Source organism: Ruditapes philippinarum, unplaced genomic scaffold (genome assembly GCF_026571515.1).
Source record: "Ruditapes philippinarum isolate M1 unplaced genomic scaffold, ASM2657151v2 ctg3302_1_1_1_1, whole genome shotgun sequence".
In the NCBI taxonomy this organism is placed as follows: domain Eukaryota; kingdom Metazoa; phylum Mollusca; class Bivalvia; order Venerida; family Veneridae; genus Ruditapes; species Ruditapes philippinarum.
In genome coordinates this window covers 1,422-19,390 of record NW_026857398.1, presented here as the reverse complement: position 1 = coordinate 19,390, position 17,969 = coordinate 1,422, and the positions used below count along the sequence as shown (strand labels likewise).

General features: G+C 32.0%; 1 protein-coding gene and 1 long non-coding RNA gene across 2 annotated transcripts; one reads left to right on the top strand and one right to left on the bottom strand.

Annotated features, from left to right (window-relative positions):
- Positions 1–1,037: 1,037 nt before the first annotated feature.
- On the bottom strand, positions 1,038–5,967 carry LOC132749596 (apolipoprotein D-like). Its single transcript, XM_060739415.1, has 5 exons — positions 5,556–5,967; positions 4,871–5,001; positions 3,742–3,818; positions 2,600–2,704; positions 1,038–1,633 (listed from the first exon to the last, which is right to left on the bottom strand). Exons 1-5 carry the CDS (start codon positions 5,676–5,678, stop codon positions 1,479–1,481), a joined length of 591 nt encoding a protein of 196 aa, XP_060595398.1. The 5' UTR covers positions 5,679–5,967; the 3' UTR covers positions 1,038–1,478.
- Positions 5,968–14,146: 8,179 nt separating this feature from the next.
- LOC132749595 (uncharacterized) lies at positions 14,147–16,718 on the top strand. Its single transcript, XR_009628441.1, has 3 exons — positions 14,147–14,160; positions 14,839–14,943; positions 16,019–16,718. It is a non-coding gene; the product is annotated as an uncharacterized LOC132749595 (long non-coding RNA).
- The last annotated feature ends 1,251 nt before the right edge of the window (positions 16,719–17,969 follow it).

Sequence of the window (17,969 nt, the reverse complement as noted above, 5' to 3'; positions counted from 1 at the left end):
GGCCGTGCATATATTTTGGCGTGACGTCATTTGCGTTAAACAAACATGGCGTAAAGACGTATTTTTAATGTTAGCTTTATACTATAGGCGCGTTAATATTTTTTTACCTTAAACGGTCTTTATTTTGGGTATGTGATAAATCGATCTTGCATTTTAGTATAGTAATGCACGGTTTATCGTTCAAATGCTCTGTAATCAATCACTCTGGCTTATCGGCCCTCGCGATGATATTCCTGCGCATATCAACTTTTCTACAACAATGCACTCAAATTAATATCTATTTCATAAGTTAGATCTTTAACGCTCTTGTGAACAGATACTGCGAAGTATAAGTGTCATTTATATGCATCTTCATTGGACGGTACATGCACACATAAGACTAATTAATACACATGACGTACACATATTCATGTCATTGTTTACTTGACGTTGATTTGTTTTTCTTTCATTGTTTTGTTTTCTCTCTGATCATGAAATGTTATTTGTAATTCCGAATCGTTGCAATCAAACCTGTAATTTGTAATTCCGGATCGTTACAATCAAACATGTCATTTGTAATTCCGAATCGTTGCAATCAAACGAGTCTATGTAATGATTCATTTCATTGGCTGTGACGCGCAGACAAAATGTCGGATACAAATTACCAGTGCATATAGTTCATTTATTGAACACACAGTTGTACACGCCATATGGCAATTTGATTCTACTTTTGTTAAATATCGGAAACAAGAAAACTCAATTTCTGATTGTTGCTATGCTATGTCTACATTTATACTCTTGATGGAAATTAAATACCACCCTTCTATTTGTATTTTAATATCAGTATTGTTGTTGTTGTTGTTGTTTTTTCTTCTTTTTTCATGATGAGTTAAAATAGATCAAATCAGTTTAAATGTCCGCTAAAATAGCATAGTTTTTTATCGAACAGTTGTCATAGTCAAATACTTTTCTTGTATTTTGAAGTCCGCAGGTAGTCACAAAATACATAAACGCTAATAAAAAAAAAAAATATTTATTAAAATTGTAATGATATTTTATTTTTAAAACTGCATCAATATAAAGCTCTGTTTAACATAAATACGATAGAAAAAATATGTGTATATATAAAAATAATAATCAATATTTAAAGAGGTAGCCAAAGAACACATGTCTCGTGCTTACGAGATTTAAAAAAAAACGCGAGAATAACCGAGATTTAAAAGAAAGAAAATGATTTCTTGAACATATCATTATTATCAATTCGTTTTTTGACAATTTTCATTTCAAGAGAATTTTCAAATTCTTTAAGTGTTAATACTTCATAATAATTGAAGGCCCAGTATTCAAATATATTCGTAACAATTCATGAAAATAAGGTTTACTGTTTTGAAATATATAGTTATAATGTTATTGCAAAAATACAATGTTGTCATGCAAATTTTCACATTTAAATTTACATTTGTATCTGCACATTGAAACTAAGACGACAACGACGATCTTCACATTCGTATTTCACTAAAGCAGTTCGTCTGAGTGGTTGGTTTAAGTTTACGTTCGTTTATGTTGATACCGTAATCTTCTAGAATTCCCAGGATTCTCTTTAACTCCGCCTCCGACACGCCCTCTCTTGTCCTCGTCAACACCCACAAATATTCTAGAATGTAAATTCAATATATCAATTATAAGCTAAAAGTTATAATAATTGCCCTTAATAAATAATTGATTTTATAGACAATTATTAAGAACACTATGAATCAGCCAATCCGCAATCATTATCAGTCATATTAAAGTCGAATTAATTACTAAGAACAATATATGAGCCGCGTCACGACAAAACCAACATAATGCGTTTGCGACCAGAATGCATCCGCGCAGTCTGATCAGGATCCATGCTGTTTGCTATCAGTTTCTCTACTTGTAATAGAGTTGGTAAGCGAACAACATTGATCCTGATCAGACGGCGCGGATGCATTCTGGTCGCAAACGCATTATGTCGGTTTTGTCGTGACGCGACTCGTATGTCCTTGGCTATTTAAAGTGACCTTCAGCCTTTTTTTCGGTTTGGAAAAACAATTCAGTGTTGTATCAAAACTAAGTATTTCAGTATTTTTATCATGGAAAAGTGTTAAAGTGTCAGTTTTAAGCAAAATAACGTCCCGAGAGTATTTTATGACGCGTCACGGCCAGTGACGTCACGGTCAGTGACGTTCCTTTCATTTGGAAAGCAGACCGATAGATTAGAAGTATCAAGTATATACTTATTTTTCATGAAGTTTATAGTCGGCAAATGTCATTTTCAACCTTAATTCTTTTGATTTGACAATCATATGAAAATGCACCTAAAAATAATACATTCAACCTTTAGAAAAGCTGAAGGCCGATTTAATTTATAAAGATTAAAGGTGTTGTGATACCATGGGCCGTAGTGCTCGGATTCACAACCACTTTGTGAAAAAGGCAGGCACACTATCTACTACACCAACACTCCCTTTCATATAATTACAATTTCTTGCAGATTCAAAACATAACAAATATAAACACATTTTCTTCTTATATATCAACTGTATAAAAAAGCTACTCGATTAATCGAGTAAAAAAATTCGATTAAGACTATACACACGTGAATTGAATTGGATCGCTCCTTTTGGGGATTCAGAGCACGACCAAACAACAGAATAGTTGATGTAATCTGTCGATAAGACCCAATAATCACCATACGGCGCAACTGTTAGAAAGAAGAAAAACAACAATAGTACGTCGGTCAAATTTACAGGAACATATTCTCACATTCTAATCGAAGATTTTGAAGAAAGAAAAAACGGTATTGAATGAGAGAAAAAAAGCGCTGTCAGTGAGCATTTTCGTAAAATTGGATAAAGGCTTTAGAGAATAAATGTAACTGATATTGTAATAAAAGAAGAAGTTTTATATTTCTTTAAATATGTGATAAAATAAATGCAGTGACTGTACTACAATAGGACCAATGGATGGCATATCAAAATCCAAATTGTACAATAAATTTCAATGAATAAATGAGCTGTTAAAATTCAAATACATATTTTAAAGTTTATATACGTGTTAAAAGTAATCATTGTTGCCTTAAAAGTATTTTCTTGTGTTATATAAATTTCTGGGAAGGGCTTAATCTAATGTTGCAAGAACTTGTTGCCCAACCCATTTGCATTTTGATATATTCTCATTATTTGTATAATATGTTTGTAAACATGTATATAATGCAATAAATTATGTTTAAACTAGAACCAAACGCGAAAGCCAACCCCGCTTTGACATGTTTGACCAAACTACTCGCAGTGCTTACCTCCCTTGATCAGTATGTATCAATGCAAGACGTTACCAGTGTCAACAAGAACGATTTTTCAAAAGAATATCTTTTATTTTATCTTTCCTTTTTTATAGATCTCATCCTTTCAAAGGTAATATGATCCGGAATTCAACTATCCGAATTAACTTCTTATGTACGTTAATTATGTAGATAAATTTTAAATATCAATGATTTATTTTAAAAAAATGTCATTTTACATCCGTTATAAGTTCGTTAAAATTCGGCATATTTCGCCAATTTCTGTAATCGTAAACTTGAAATCTTAAAGCGTCTTGATGACCAGGAGTCAAAAAAAATGTTCATTTAAAACAGCTTTTGAAATAAATAGCTTATACGGAGTATGACGAAATTTGTCGATAAAAGAATGGTTTTTGATTGTAATAAAGTGTAAATAAAATAGATAGATAATCATAACTTACACTCAGAAAATCTTACACCTAGCTTGGCGTTGTCTTGAACCACAGCTTCACCTATTATCGTGTCAACTTTATCATTCCTATTTAGAAAGAGAATAAATTATTAAAACATAACAATATGCGCATGCGCGTGAATTTTATTTGTAATTGATATAAATTCAGTATGTGATTTTTTTGTAATTTTATGTTTGTTTCGTCTTTTAAGGGGCGTAGTGATAAGAATTAAGCATTATGTTAATAAGATAATACGTACGATGCTGAATAATGGGAGGTAATATGACGAGTGGTTTGAAAAAATGGATGGACAAAGGGAGGTACAATGTAATAAGTTTGGTAAAGTATGTTTAAAGTTGAGATAAGGTGGTAAAGGTTTACAAAATAAATGAAGTTAATAAATTGATTAAATTCATGTAAAGGGAGACAATCAGTTATGAGGAGAAATTGTGATGATGAGTTAAGATTTGTTAAAGGGAAATTTTAAGTTAAGTGAAAGGAACATATAAGATAAGATTTGTAAAAGGAACTTTTAAGTTTAGGGTACATAAAAGATAAGATTTTGTAAAAGGATCTTTTTCGTTAAGTAAATGGAAACATAATTATAAGTTAAGATTTATAAAAGAAACTTTAAAATTAGGTTAAGATAGCATAGAAGTTAAGATTTATAAAAATGGATTTTAAATGTAAATTAATTAAGTGTGAAAGATAAGTTATGGTTTGTGGAAGCAATTTATTAGTTTAATAAAGTGTACACATAAATTAATATTTGTTATTTGCATTTTTTTCTTAGATTACGGGTAAAGATAAGTTAAGATTTGTAAAATGAACTTAAAAGATATGTAAGGCGCACAAAATTTATGATTCGGAAAAAAGGGTTCAAAATAGTTAACATTTGTAAAAAGAATTTCCCCCATATTTCTACTGCGTTACTAACACAGTAAAGGCTAGTTTTGCATAGTTTGACCTCTTTTTTTTTTTTGGTAATTTACATTGGTTGTTTATGCTGTTTGCATTGTAAAAATTACACTTCACAATATTTTACTTTTTAATACTTTATCAAAATTTTCATGAAAAAAAACATGAATCTGGAGGTATGCTGCTTTAAAGTTGAAAGTTACTTCAAAAGAATACTTACAAATACAGCCATCCTGTATTATTCACTTGAACGCTGGTATCAGACGTTTTCTTATACTCGGCAGAGACACAATTTGAAAAGAGAGAAAACCAGTTGGAATATCGCCTGTTCTCGTACCATTTTCCCAAATACTGAAATTCAAGAATGCTTTCACGTTATGGTTACGTAATCAAAGTCACGTGACGATTACGTAAATTATGTCACGTAAAGATGATGTAATTTAGGTAACGTGACGAAAACGTAATATGAAATTCATATTACGTTTTTTTTTAATTCTGCTATTCAGAATAGCAGAATTTAAAAATGGCAAAGTTATTAAAACAATTGCCAAACAACGAAATTTGTTTTATTTTTGAAAAGTAACGTTAACATATGTTTTTTTAAAATAATATTATGTAAAACTTTTCCCTTCAGGTTCATATCCGGTTACGGACCAAAACAAAACCAGAACCCCCCCCCCCCTCCTCAAAAAAAAAGCAGAAAAACCTGTTTTCTGGTCATTCAACTGGTCAAGGCTACTTTTCTTAATTTCCACCTTGAAAACCTAAATTTTAACTGTAAAGCTAGACCAGTAACAAAACAAAACAAAACAAAACAAAACAAAAAACTTGAAATGTCGACATATAAAAGCTGATATTACAAGCGTTAAATGCATTTGAGAGCAACCAAATGTTCATCCACTCACCCTGTCTAGGTCAAAGTTTTCCTGAAGCCGCACTTCCGGACAGCTCCCGAGCGTGACAAACTGGCAACCAACAAGCCCGAACATTAACGTGATCCCAACTACAAAAATCCAACACGACGCCATCTTTAACCAGTTAACAAAACAAAATTGTCCTTGATATTAACCCAATTGATTTCGAAATATGTAAATAATTATGTCTTTTCACCCGTGTGACCATCCAACCTTAACCAATGGTAAATACACTAGTCATATTACAGCTGAATTTACAATTTACATATCAGGTTTATATACACTTTAAATAAAAATCAAATTATTGTCAAAGCATAGTAAAACATAATATTAAACTATAATTATGTATATTTACAAATGCAAAGCTGTATTTACAATATTCATATTGACTGTTTCCGGTCCAATGATCTTATTTAAATATTTATAGTTTACGCCTTGTTGAGCCTTTGTACTTTTGTAAATCTATATAAGCACGGTACATTCGCACTTAAGATATTTTGCAAGTGCCCTTGAGGCAATCGGAACGTCCTTGGCTATTATCGATAACAATCATTATTCGGAGACTGACGGAAAGGGCCGAAAAACTGCGATTGGTCCTTAAGGTTTAATGGGCGTCATGTTCCACAGGTTTTCGTATTAGGGGACTTATAACTACCTGTCTTTAACGCACTTCATCTTTCATGAAGACGATATCATTCATATCGACCTATGCATTATAAATACTATAGGGGTGTAAGGTATTTTTAACGGTGATAATTAAAGGCACACAAATAAATCTGTCCTTCATAGAAAGTTCAAACATGGATTTTGTAATGTTTAAATAATGATTTAAGAGCAATGTAAATGCTTTTTAACGGAAGAAACCGCGCTGAATTTGATTTTATTTTTCATAAAAGTAGCTAAATGTAAACAAAATAGTATATTGACTTCCATACAAAATTCTTAATCTCTATGACTTTATTTAGTTTAAACATATTTTATTCCTTTTCATTTTTTTTAAAAGATGTACAATGCAGATATATAGAGAAAAAAGTATAAAAATACGTTTTGAATGAAAAAGGGTTGAACCACAAATTCAATGACTTAACTAATTGCCAGATAGCAACGGAAGCAAAATATTGGTTAGGTAATTGGCCAGTAAATTTCTTTTTTGTGACACTATGACAGAACACGAACAATTAAAAGGTTTGTGAAATAAAAATTAAAAGCATTTCTGGGACAAAACAGGCCTTTAAATATGGATATCTTTTCACAGTTTGTTTGTTTACAATGATGACCACACATCCAATTTTTATCCAATATCCCCCTTTTTTAAAGTAGTGGGTCAATCTTTAGCAATAATTTTCCATAGGCAAGCGTTTTGATAGTTTGAAAATCTCTGATCCCCAACTTTCTAATACAGTAAAAGGAAGATAGAGTGAAAGGAAGCCCGACAATCGGATCATTTCGGCTATTTTCAATAATATCCGAAGTTTGACGGAAAGGGCCGAGAAGATGCGATAACCGCTTCTATATATTTTTTTAACTTACTTGATGTTTGCAGAGGTCAGTGCAAGCAACAAAGAGGTCACACGTTGTTACTTTTCATATCATAAATACACGTGGTGTTGGAAGTACCTTTCATGTATGTTTTAGATGAAACAAGTGCTATCGGTAGGACAGCGTGCTCGACTATTAGTAAAACAAGAGTCTAGGTTATGTAAAATTTTCTAAGTTAAAAAAGGGCCATAATTCTGTCAAAATCTATTTAAGAGTTATGGGCCTTGGACAGTGACCTCTTATTCATCTCTCAAAAACGTAAGTGAATTTTCGGCTCATTTTCTACAGTAGTCTTGGAAATGCCAACATGCGCACAAAAACGCAACCAAAGTGAGAGTGAGTGTGTACAGTATCTCCTTTTTTTCTGGAAAAGTCGAGCTAAAATATATAGCTCGGAAAGATCAGATTCCCCCATGCAATAAATGTTTAATCTGTCACGTTTTTCACGTTCATTTATCCATTATAAAATCGTCGGGAGTAAAATCCTGCATGGAGATCATGTACTATTCCAACTTCATACAGAATCCCGCGGACTTTTTTATGAGTTTTATTTGCTACTTGATAAGGATATAGGAAGTTGCGATCTTTTTTAAAAGCAATTAACGCAGTTAATACTGTTTTATTACGATGTCTGGATCGAAATGGTATAGCTCTAAAATCGAATTTGCAGCCGATTGATAAGAGATTGTATTGCAATATAAAGCTATACTTCATATTCCCTGCTGAGTAAAACTGATATGGACGGTGTTTTAACAGACAGATATCTTGATATTTGATTTCAATAGACGTTGTTAGTTTTGTAAAGTGAACTAAAGGTGATGCTAATTTAACACATGTTGATTGATGACTAATAAAGATGTCCTGTTAACGAATCAAAGCACAGAAGGCGCTGAATTTGGTAAACATGTTGTTAAACACTGGTGTAAATAATCATGGAGCTTAATATAAGCATGTATATCTATAAAGAATAACACAATATTAGAAACCTTCGACCAATCGGGAACTACTTTTTCTTACCCGAGAAGGCTTGAAAATTAATGCACCGGTCATTTGACAATCTTTACGCAGTGATCTCCCTTTAGATTTTTCGGCGTTAGTGTACATGTAAAGGGAAGGAACCGCTTCGAGGAGTTTGGACTACTTTCGGTTTTTGCAAATAAGCACATAAGGGTCTGAAATTTCGCTACCATTATTTGTTTGGTCTGACGACCCAAACAAATAAAAAGCTATAACGACGGCAAAACATGCATGAATGTTTAGTTTAGTTTAGTTTAAGCATATTTATTTAAGCTCGATTGCGTTCTTGAAACATTATTTAAATCACTTTCGAGTCAGCTTCCTGGAACTAAACAGTACTGGTGTCAAATGAGGATTCGTTATCGTGACCCGAGTAAGGCTCGAATTCACGATCCCTAGGTTGAGAGGCAGACACCTTAACCACTAGCCCACATAAACATGACCCGTTTAAATTAAAACAAACAGACATGTATTGGCCTCTGTAAAAAAATATAAATAAAGATATATGTGTGTGGGGATCATCCTTTTAAACCTGTAAGCGTTCATGTTTATGTGGCTAGTGGATTAGGTGTCTGCTTCTCAACCTAGGGCTCGTGAACTGGAAAGGCCTTACTCCGGGAAAAACACGATTTTCATTCAATTCATTTTGACAACCGTAATGTTAAGTTCCAGGAAGCGGACCCGAAAGTGATTTAAATGTTGTTTTCCAAGAACTTTGTTTCGCAATCGAGTTTAAAAATAAATATGCTTAAAAAAAAACTAAAAGCTTAAAACATTCATGCATTTTTTGGGCCCGCCCTTTTATGGGTTTTTTTTTTTTTGGGGTCGTCAAAACCAACAAATAATGGAGGGGAAATTTAAAACCCCCTTATGTGTTTTAATTTGCAAAAAACCAAAAAGAGTCCAAAACTCCCGAACCCGTTCCTTCCCTTTACATGTACACAAAACGCCCAAAAAAATCAAAAAAGGGAGATAAATTTGCGTAAAGATTGTAAAATAAACCGGTGCTTTAAATTTTTCCCAAGCCTTCTGGGGTAAAAAAAAAGTATTCCCGTTTGGGTAAAGGGTTTTTCCAAAATTTTTGTGTTATTCTTTATAGATATACATGCTTAAAATTAAAGGGCTCCATGATTTTTAAACACCAGTGTTTAACAACATGTTTCCCAGTTTAAAGCCCCTTTCTGTCTTTTGTTTCTTTAAAAACATGAAAAAAATTCCCAGGGAAGTCACCAATAAAACATGTTTTAAAATTAGCATAACCTTTTAAAGTTCACTTCACAAAACTAACAACGTCAATGAAATCAAATATAAAAGATACTGTCTAAAAAAACCCCCGTCCTTTTAAATCATTTTTAAACTAAACAAAAATATGAAGTATAGCTTTATATTGCAAAAAACAATCTCAAATAAATCGGTTTGAAAATTGGGTTTTTTAAGGGGCATAACCATTTGATCCAAAACATGGGTAAAAAAAAACAGTAATTAACTGCGTTAATTGTTTTAAAAAAAAAGATCGAAAATTCCTATATCCTTATCAAGTAAAAAAATAAACCAAAAAAAAGTCCCGGGGTTTTCGGGTTTTAAGTTGGAATGGTACATGATCTCCATGCGGGTTTTTGACTCCCGACGATTTGATAATGGATAAATGCACGTAAAAAACGTACAGATTAAACATTTATTGCATGGGGAATCTGATCTATTTGTAATCTTTGTCTGAGTTATACAATTTGAGCTTGACTATCCGAAAAAATCGATTTTTAGAATTAATACTATTTCGATCCAGACAATGTAATAAAAACAGTATTAACTGCGTTAATTGCCTTTTAAAAAAGATCGCAACTTCTATATCCTTATCAAGTAGCAATGTTAACAACCGCAAAAAACGTCCGTAACCGCAAAAAACGTACGTATATGGACGGGTTTTGCGGCGCAATATCGGTCCACATTTTTTCTGACGTACATTTTGCGGCAAAAAAGGCATGGTCCTGCCGCATTAACGTCCATATTTTAAAGTTTTATATAATTTTCGTTAAAATTTTTGACCAGTTTATTATTGTGTATTAAATTTTAGCTCACCTGAGTATGCGCCTGTCTGTCCGTCTGTCCAAAATTTAGCTTGTTACCACTCTAGCATCCACATACCCCTAAGCAATATGTCGAGAGTTATCTGCCCTTGAATTACACTATCTGTTATATTTTAACATTGTTTATCACTCCAACGCTTTCATTTCTCTTCAATCTTGACAATTTTCAACAGAATAATCTATGACCATAAAATCTCAACAAAGTTAGAATATAGGCTAAATCTAACAAAAAAAAAAACAACAACAAAAAAAACGCACTATATTTCACCTTGTTAGTGCTTTGTTTCTTCTCCATTCTTAATTTTTTTTTATACAGAATATGTATAACAATAAGATCTCGATCAAGTTCATTTATGAGCTAAAACGACTGAATATGTCAAAGATTATTTGCTTATTTGCCTTTGAATAATAAAAATAAAGACATATTTTAAAGTCAAAAAATTAATTGAATTTTGAATTTCAGCCTTCCTTTGTTATCATGTAAAGATGTCATTGAATACATTTATGGCAGGACGGACATCTTGGGAATAGTTTCAACTATAAATTGATCTTGAAAATGAAACATTGACCTCCTATTTGACATTGACCTAGTCTATTGAAATTTTGCTTAAATTAATCACATCTTTGTCTTTACAGAAATATTTGGATATTGATGACCATTTTCAGACGTTAGAAATTGAGTACTGATATCAAAGTTACCAATGCAGATTCTGAACCAAAAGTACATGAAATGTACTTGCTTTTTATTTGTAATATCCAATGCCTTTATAGGCAGGCTTGGCGATATAACAAGGACCCCAAATGAACCTTTTTGCTTTTGTTCAAATTAAATAAAATTACAATTGTTCAATTATGAATTTACTTATATGGCATTCAAACAAAACAATTTGTAAACTCTTGGGCTCAAATATGACTAGGCGGCTAAAGCCCCTCCCCCATCACAACAATAGCTCTCTCTCACTCAGATAATGACCAAGGCGGGCTAAAATCTCCCTCCCTCGACAAAAGCTCTCTCTCTCCCTCTCCCTCTAATTTATGACTAGGCGGCTAAAAGCAAACCCCCCCCCCGACAAAAGCTCTCTTGCTCAAATTTATGACTTGGGCGACTTAAGGCCCATCTCCATTGACAATATAGCTCTCTCGCTCAAAATATGACTAAACGCTGTCAAAAGCCCCCAATCCATCCCCCGTAAAAATGAACGGGGTAGAAAAACCAAAAAACCGTAAAGGCCGTCCTTTTCTAATATGTCCTATAAGATTACATTTATTTCAATATCATCGTTTTTAAATCTTTGCTGCTGCTTGCTGCTGCATTGTTCCAAATTCAATAAAAAGATTTATTCGAAAAAAACATCCTCGGTTTTAAATATTTCCTTTCTTTTTTAAATGTAAAAAGTCAAGAATTTAATAGGTTCAAACAAAAAATATTGCACTTTAATGTTTATTTCGTCATATCTTTAAACCTGAAACAATATGAAAGTGACAGAAACTAATAAAAGTAAACGTTTAATAATGAAATATAAAATTTAATACAGAAAATATAGGACGATATGCGACGCAAAGGCAAAACAGTATCCCGCCGCAAAAAACCGTACCCAAGTACGAAAAAAATAATGCAAACCGCAAAAAGCGTCCACAGGAATGTGTACGATATGCGCCGCAAAAACGTCCACACGCGTGCGTTTTGCGGTACGGAACGTTTTGCGGTGTTTACAATTTGCCAAATAAAACTCATAAAAGTCCGCGGGATTCCTGTAATGAAGTTGGAATAGTACATGATCTCCATGCAGGATTTGACTCCCGACGATTTGATAATGGATAAATGCACGTGAAAAACGTGACAGATTAAACATTTATTGCATGGGGAATCTGGATCTATTTGTAATCTGGTCCCGAGCTATACATTTTTAGCTCGACTATTCGAAAAAAACGGAGAGGTACTGTATTCACTCACTATCTTCCTTTTACTCTATTAGAAAGTTGGGGATCAGAGATTTTCAAACTATCAAAACGCTTGCCTATGGAAAATTATTGCTAAAGATTGACCCACTACTTTAAAAAAGGGGGGTATTGGATAAAAAAATTTGGGTGTGTGGTTTCAATGTTAAAAAAAACAAAAATGTGGAAAAAAATATTTCCCTAAATTTTAAAGGGGCCCGTTTTTTTCCCCTTTTTTAAATTTTTTTTTCCCAAAACCCTTTTTAATTGTTTTGTGTTCTGTCCTAGTGGGCAAAAAAAAAAAATTTACTGGCCAATTAAACCTAACCAATAATTTTGTCTTCCGTTGCTATCTGGCAATTAGTTAAGTCATTGAATTTGTGGTTCAAACCCTTTTCATTCAAAAACGTATTTTTATACTTTTTTTCTCTATATATCTGCAATTTGTACATCTTTTAAAAAAAATGAAAAGGAATAAAATATGTTTAAACTAAATAAAGTCATAAGAGATTAAAGAATTTTGTATGGAAGTCAAAATACTAAAATTTTGTTTACATTTGCTACTTTTATGAAAAAAATAAAAATCAAATTCAGCGCGGTTTCTTCCGTTATTAAGCATTTACATTGATCTTAAAATCATTATTTAAAACATTACAAAATCCATGTTTGAACTTTCTATAAAAAAGGGAAAAATTTTTTTTGTTTTTTCCTTTAATTATCAAATTAAAAAAAACCTTACACCCCTATAATTTTATAAAAGCATAGGTCCCCAAAGAATGATATCCCTCCCTTTATGGAAAGATGAAGTGGCCCCTTAAAAACAGGTAGTTTTAAGTCCCCCTAATACGGGAAAAACCCTTTTGGAACATGACGCCCCTTTTTAAAACCCTTAAAACCCAAACGCAGTTTTTTTTTCCCCCTTTCCCTCAGGGCTCCGAAAAATTATTTTTTTTATCGATAATTAAACCCAAAGGGCGTTCCCATTGCCTTTAAGGGGGATTTAAAATATCTTAAGTGCGAAAAAGTACCGTGCTTATATAGATTGTCAAAAATTTCAAAAAAGGTCAACAAGGCGTAAACCCCAAAAAATATTTAAAAAAAGATCATTGGACCGGAAACAGTCAATATGAATATTGTAAAAACAGCTTTGCATTTGTAAATATACAATAATTATAGTTTAAATATTATGTTTTACTATGCTTTTGACAATAATTTGGATTTTTATTTAAGAGTGTATATAAACCTGATATGTAAATTTTTAAATTCAGCTGTAATATGACTAGTGTAAATTTACCAAATTGGTTTAAGGTTTGGATGGTCAACAACGGGTGAAAAAGACATAATTATTTACATATTTCGAAAATCAAAAATTGGGTTAATATCAAAGGACAATTTTTTTGTTAACTGGTTAAAGATGGCGTCGTGTTGGATTTTTGTAGTTGGGATCACGTTAATGTTCGGGCTTGTTGGGTTGCCAGTTTTTTCACGAATGCTCGGGTAGCTGTCCGGAAGTGCGGCCTTCAGGAAAACTTTGACCTAAGGCAGGTGAAGTGGATGAACATTTGGTTGCTCTCAAATGCATTTAACGCTTGTAATATCAGCTTTTATATGTCGACATTTTCAAGTTTTTTTTTTTGTTTTGTTTTGTTTTGTTTTGTTACTGGTCTAGCTTTTACAGTTAAAATTTTTACATTGTACCTCCCTTTGTCCATCCATTTTTTTCAAAACCACTCGTCATATTACCTCCCATTATTCAGCATCGTAACGTATTATCTTATTAACATAATGCTTAATTCTTATCACTACGCCCCTTAAAAAGACGAAACAAACATAAAATTACAAAAAAATCACATACTGAATTTATATCAATTACAAAATAAAATTCACGGCGCATGCGCATATTGTTATGTTTTAATAATTTATTCTCTTTCTAAATAGGAATGATAAAGTTGACACGATAATAGGTGAAAGCTGTGGTTCAAGACAACGCCAAGCTAGGTTGTAAAGATTTTCTGAGTGTAAAGTTATGATTATCTATCTATTTTAATTTTACAACTTTATTACAAAATCAAAAACCATTCTTTTTATCGACAAAATTTCGTCATACCTCCGTATAAGCTATTTATTTCAAAAGGCTGTTTTTTAAATTGAACATTTTTTTTTTGATCCTGGTCTTTAAGAGCTTTAACGATTTCAATTAGTTTACGATTACGGAAAAAATTAGCGAAAATATGCCGAAATTTTTAATGAACTTATTAGGATGTAAAATGAACAATTTTTTTTTTAATAAATCATTGATATTTAAAAATTTAATCTACATAATTAACGTAAACAATAGAGAAAATTTGTTTAGTTTAGTGTAAGAAATCGGAAAAAATATTTCCCGGTGAGAACCAAAAGGTATATTTAACGAGTGGCCGCAGCCACGAGTGAAAATGAAACTTTTGGGTGTTCACAAGGTGAAATATATTTCAATCTTACACTAAACTAAAAAAAAATTCTTTTTATTACATTTATATATAAAGAAACGTTTTAAAAAAGACATAATATTTAACCTCATACTAAAAGAAAAGCGCTTATATCCTCTCATTCAATACCGTTTTTTTTTTTCTTTCAAAAAATCTTCGATTAGAATGTGAGATATGTTCCTGTAAATTTGACCGACGTACTATTGTTTTTTTTTTTCATTCTACCAGTTGCGCCGTACGGTGATTATTGGGTGTTATCCACGGATTATACCAACTATTCTATAGTTTGGTCGTGTTCTGAATCCCCAAAAGGAGCGATCCAATTCAATTCACGTGAGTATAGTCTTAATCGAATTTTTTTACTCGATTAATCGGGTAGCTTTTTTATGCCATTTCTTTGAACAGTTGATATATATATATAAGAAGGCAATGTGTTTATATTTGTAATGTTTTGAATTTGCCATTTGTTATATTTTGAATTTGCCATTTGTTATATTTTGAATTTGTCATTTGTTATGTTTTGAATTTGCCAAACATTATAAAGTTAAGGGAGTGTTGGTCTAGTGGGTAGTGTGCCTGCCTTTTTCACAAAGTGGTTGTGAATTCGAGCACTCTTTGGACCACGCCGATGGGTTTTAAGTTAATAGTATCACAACACCTTTATACTTTATAAATTTTAGCGACCTTCAGCTTTTCTAAAGGTTGTGTGTATTATTTTTAGATACATTTTCATATCATTGTCAAATCAAAAGAATTAAGGTGGAAAATGACATTTGCCGACGATAAACATCATGAACAATAAGGACACCCCTCGATGCTTCTAATCTATCAATCCGCCTTCCAAAAAGTAAAGCGAACGATTCCTAATAAAAGGAACGTCATTGACCGTGACGTCACTGGCCGTGACGCGTCATAAAATACTCTCGGGACGTTGTTTTACTTAAAACTGATATGAAGCACTTTTCCAAGATAGAAAAAACGGAAATACTTAGTTTGAAACAACACTGAATTGTTTTTCCAAAACGAATATACAAGCTGAAGGCAACTTTAAATAGCCAAGGACATTTGAGAAGTCTGATCAGGATCCATGCTGTTCGCTGTCAGTTTCTCCACTTGTAATAGAGTTGGTAAGCGAACAGCATGGATCCTGATCAGACTGCGCGGATGCACAGGCTGGTCTGGATCCATGCTGGTCGCAAACCTAATATGTTGGTTTTGTCGTGACGCGGCTCATATACTGTTCTAAATCTCTGCCTTGTTTAATTATTTAGACTAGAATGTGGCTGAGTAAGATTGCGAATTGACTGATTCAGAGTATTCTTAATAATTAGCTATTAACTCAATTATTAATTAAGGGCAATAATGATAAAATTTATCTTATAACTTGATTTTTTATTTTACATTCTAGAATATTTGTGGGTGTTGACTAGGACCAGAGAGGGCGTGTCGGAGGCAGAGTTAAAGAGAATCCTGGGAATTCTAGAAGATTACGGTATCAACATAAACGAACGTAAACTTAAACCAACCACCCAGACGAACTGCTTTAGTGAAATACGAATGTAAAGATTGTCGTTGTCGTCTTAGTTTCAATGTGCAGATAAAACTAATTTAAATAAAACTATAAATTTAAATGTGAAAAATTTCATGACTACATCGTATTTTTGCAATAATATCATAGCTAAAGTTATGTAGATTTCAAAACAGAGAACCTTCTTTTCATAAATTGTAACGAATATATTTGAATACTACGTGAGAAGACACTGCATAATTTCTGGGTAAAAAATTAAACTGATAGCATCCGATTTAAGTACATTGGAACAGATGGCGTTGTAGAACATCTGCAATTAAAGGGACTCCACTCCGGTTTTCTTGACATGACGGTAAATGAAATATTTTTTTTTTCGAGATTAAAGCTGCATGCCTCCAGATGAGTCAAAATATTTCAATTAAATCAAACTTGAGAAATATGTACTAAGATTTTAGGAAAAGTAAAATGATTCAAGATTCAAGTAATATTTTAAATGTTATGTGCGGTTAATGAGAGATTTTTCGGTATTAACAAGTATATTTCTACCGCGTTACTAACGCAGTAAAGGGCTATTTATGCATACTTGGACCAAACTTTTTTGGTAATTTACGTGGGTTGTAAGTGCGATTGAATAATGTGTTTAAATTGCTTCCTTTTGATTATTTCACAATATTATACATTCAATTACATTTTCAAAATTTTCATGATAATTAGCATGAATCTGGAGGCGTGCTGCTTCAACGTTCCATTTGGTGTATGCTTAGACCAATATCCTAATTTTGTGAAAAATTTCAGATCATTGATCACTCCCATTTTCCAGGATAAAATTTATTCTAATTGCTACAAATGACCAAAAATTGAAGAGCGTTGCAATGCTTTTCACTCAAATTTGGGTTAAGAATATCACAAAAATAAGATTTTCAATATAATTTTGAGTATATTTTTTATTTTTATTTTATTTTATTTTTTGCATATTTTTTTTGGTTTTAAGTGCCCACGCTCATTTATGCAAGAAATTCAAATTTTATGTTTTTATGCTTTTATACCTCAGTAGAGTGCCTTTAAAACGTGTGTAAACTTTTCTTTTTATATCAGCGACTCATATTACAAATGTATGTTTAATGTATGACATACAAAGTGTTTATTATCTTCATATTATCTTCATAAAATCTTGCATGGAATATGATGTTGACCAAGTAACAATTTGTAACTTCTTTCTGCATACGCAGTAAAAATAGTCCCATGGAGATTAGCATAACATGTTGATTATTATCAGAGCTTAAAGGCACATTATTCCTCAGATACGAATTTTTGTTTTACTTTTTAGCAAAGGCAAGCATGAGTTCTTTAATGTTTAATTAATAATTTTAATTTAGAGCATTCTATATGCTTGCTACCTGAAGAAAATAGGGCTAAATGTGAAGTTATTAGTCATAACAGTAGCAAAATGTAAGCACAGTAGTGTTTTGACTTCCATACACAAATACTTAACCACTATAACTATTCTAATTGCCCAGAAAGTAACAGAAGAAGAAGAATATGATTCAGTTTTTTTTAAATGATTGACTTTTTGAAAATTAAAATCTCGTAAGCACGAGACATGTGTTCTTTGGCTACCTCTTTAAATATTGATTATTATTTTTATATACACATATTTTTTCTATCGTATTTATGTTAAACAGAGCTTTATTTTGATGCAGTTTTAAAAATAAAATATTATTACAATTTTAATAAATCATGTGTTTTATTAGTATTCATAATGACCCTTTGACCTTTTTCTATGATGTCTATTAATTGACTGGTAAACCATTAGTATTTAATTTTCATCAAG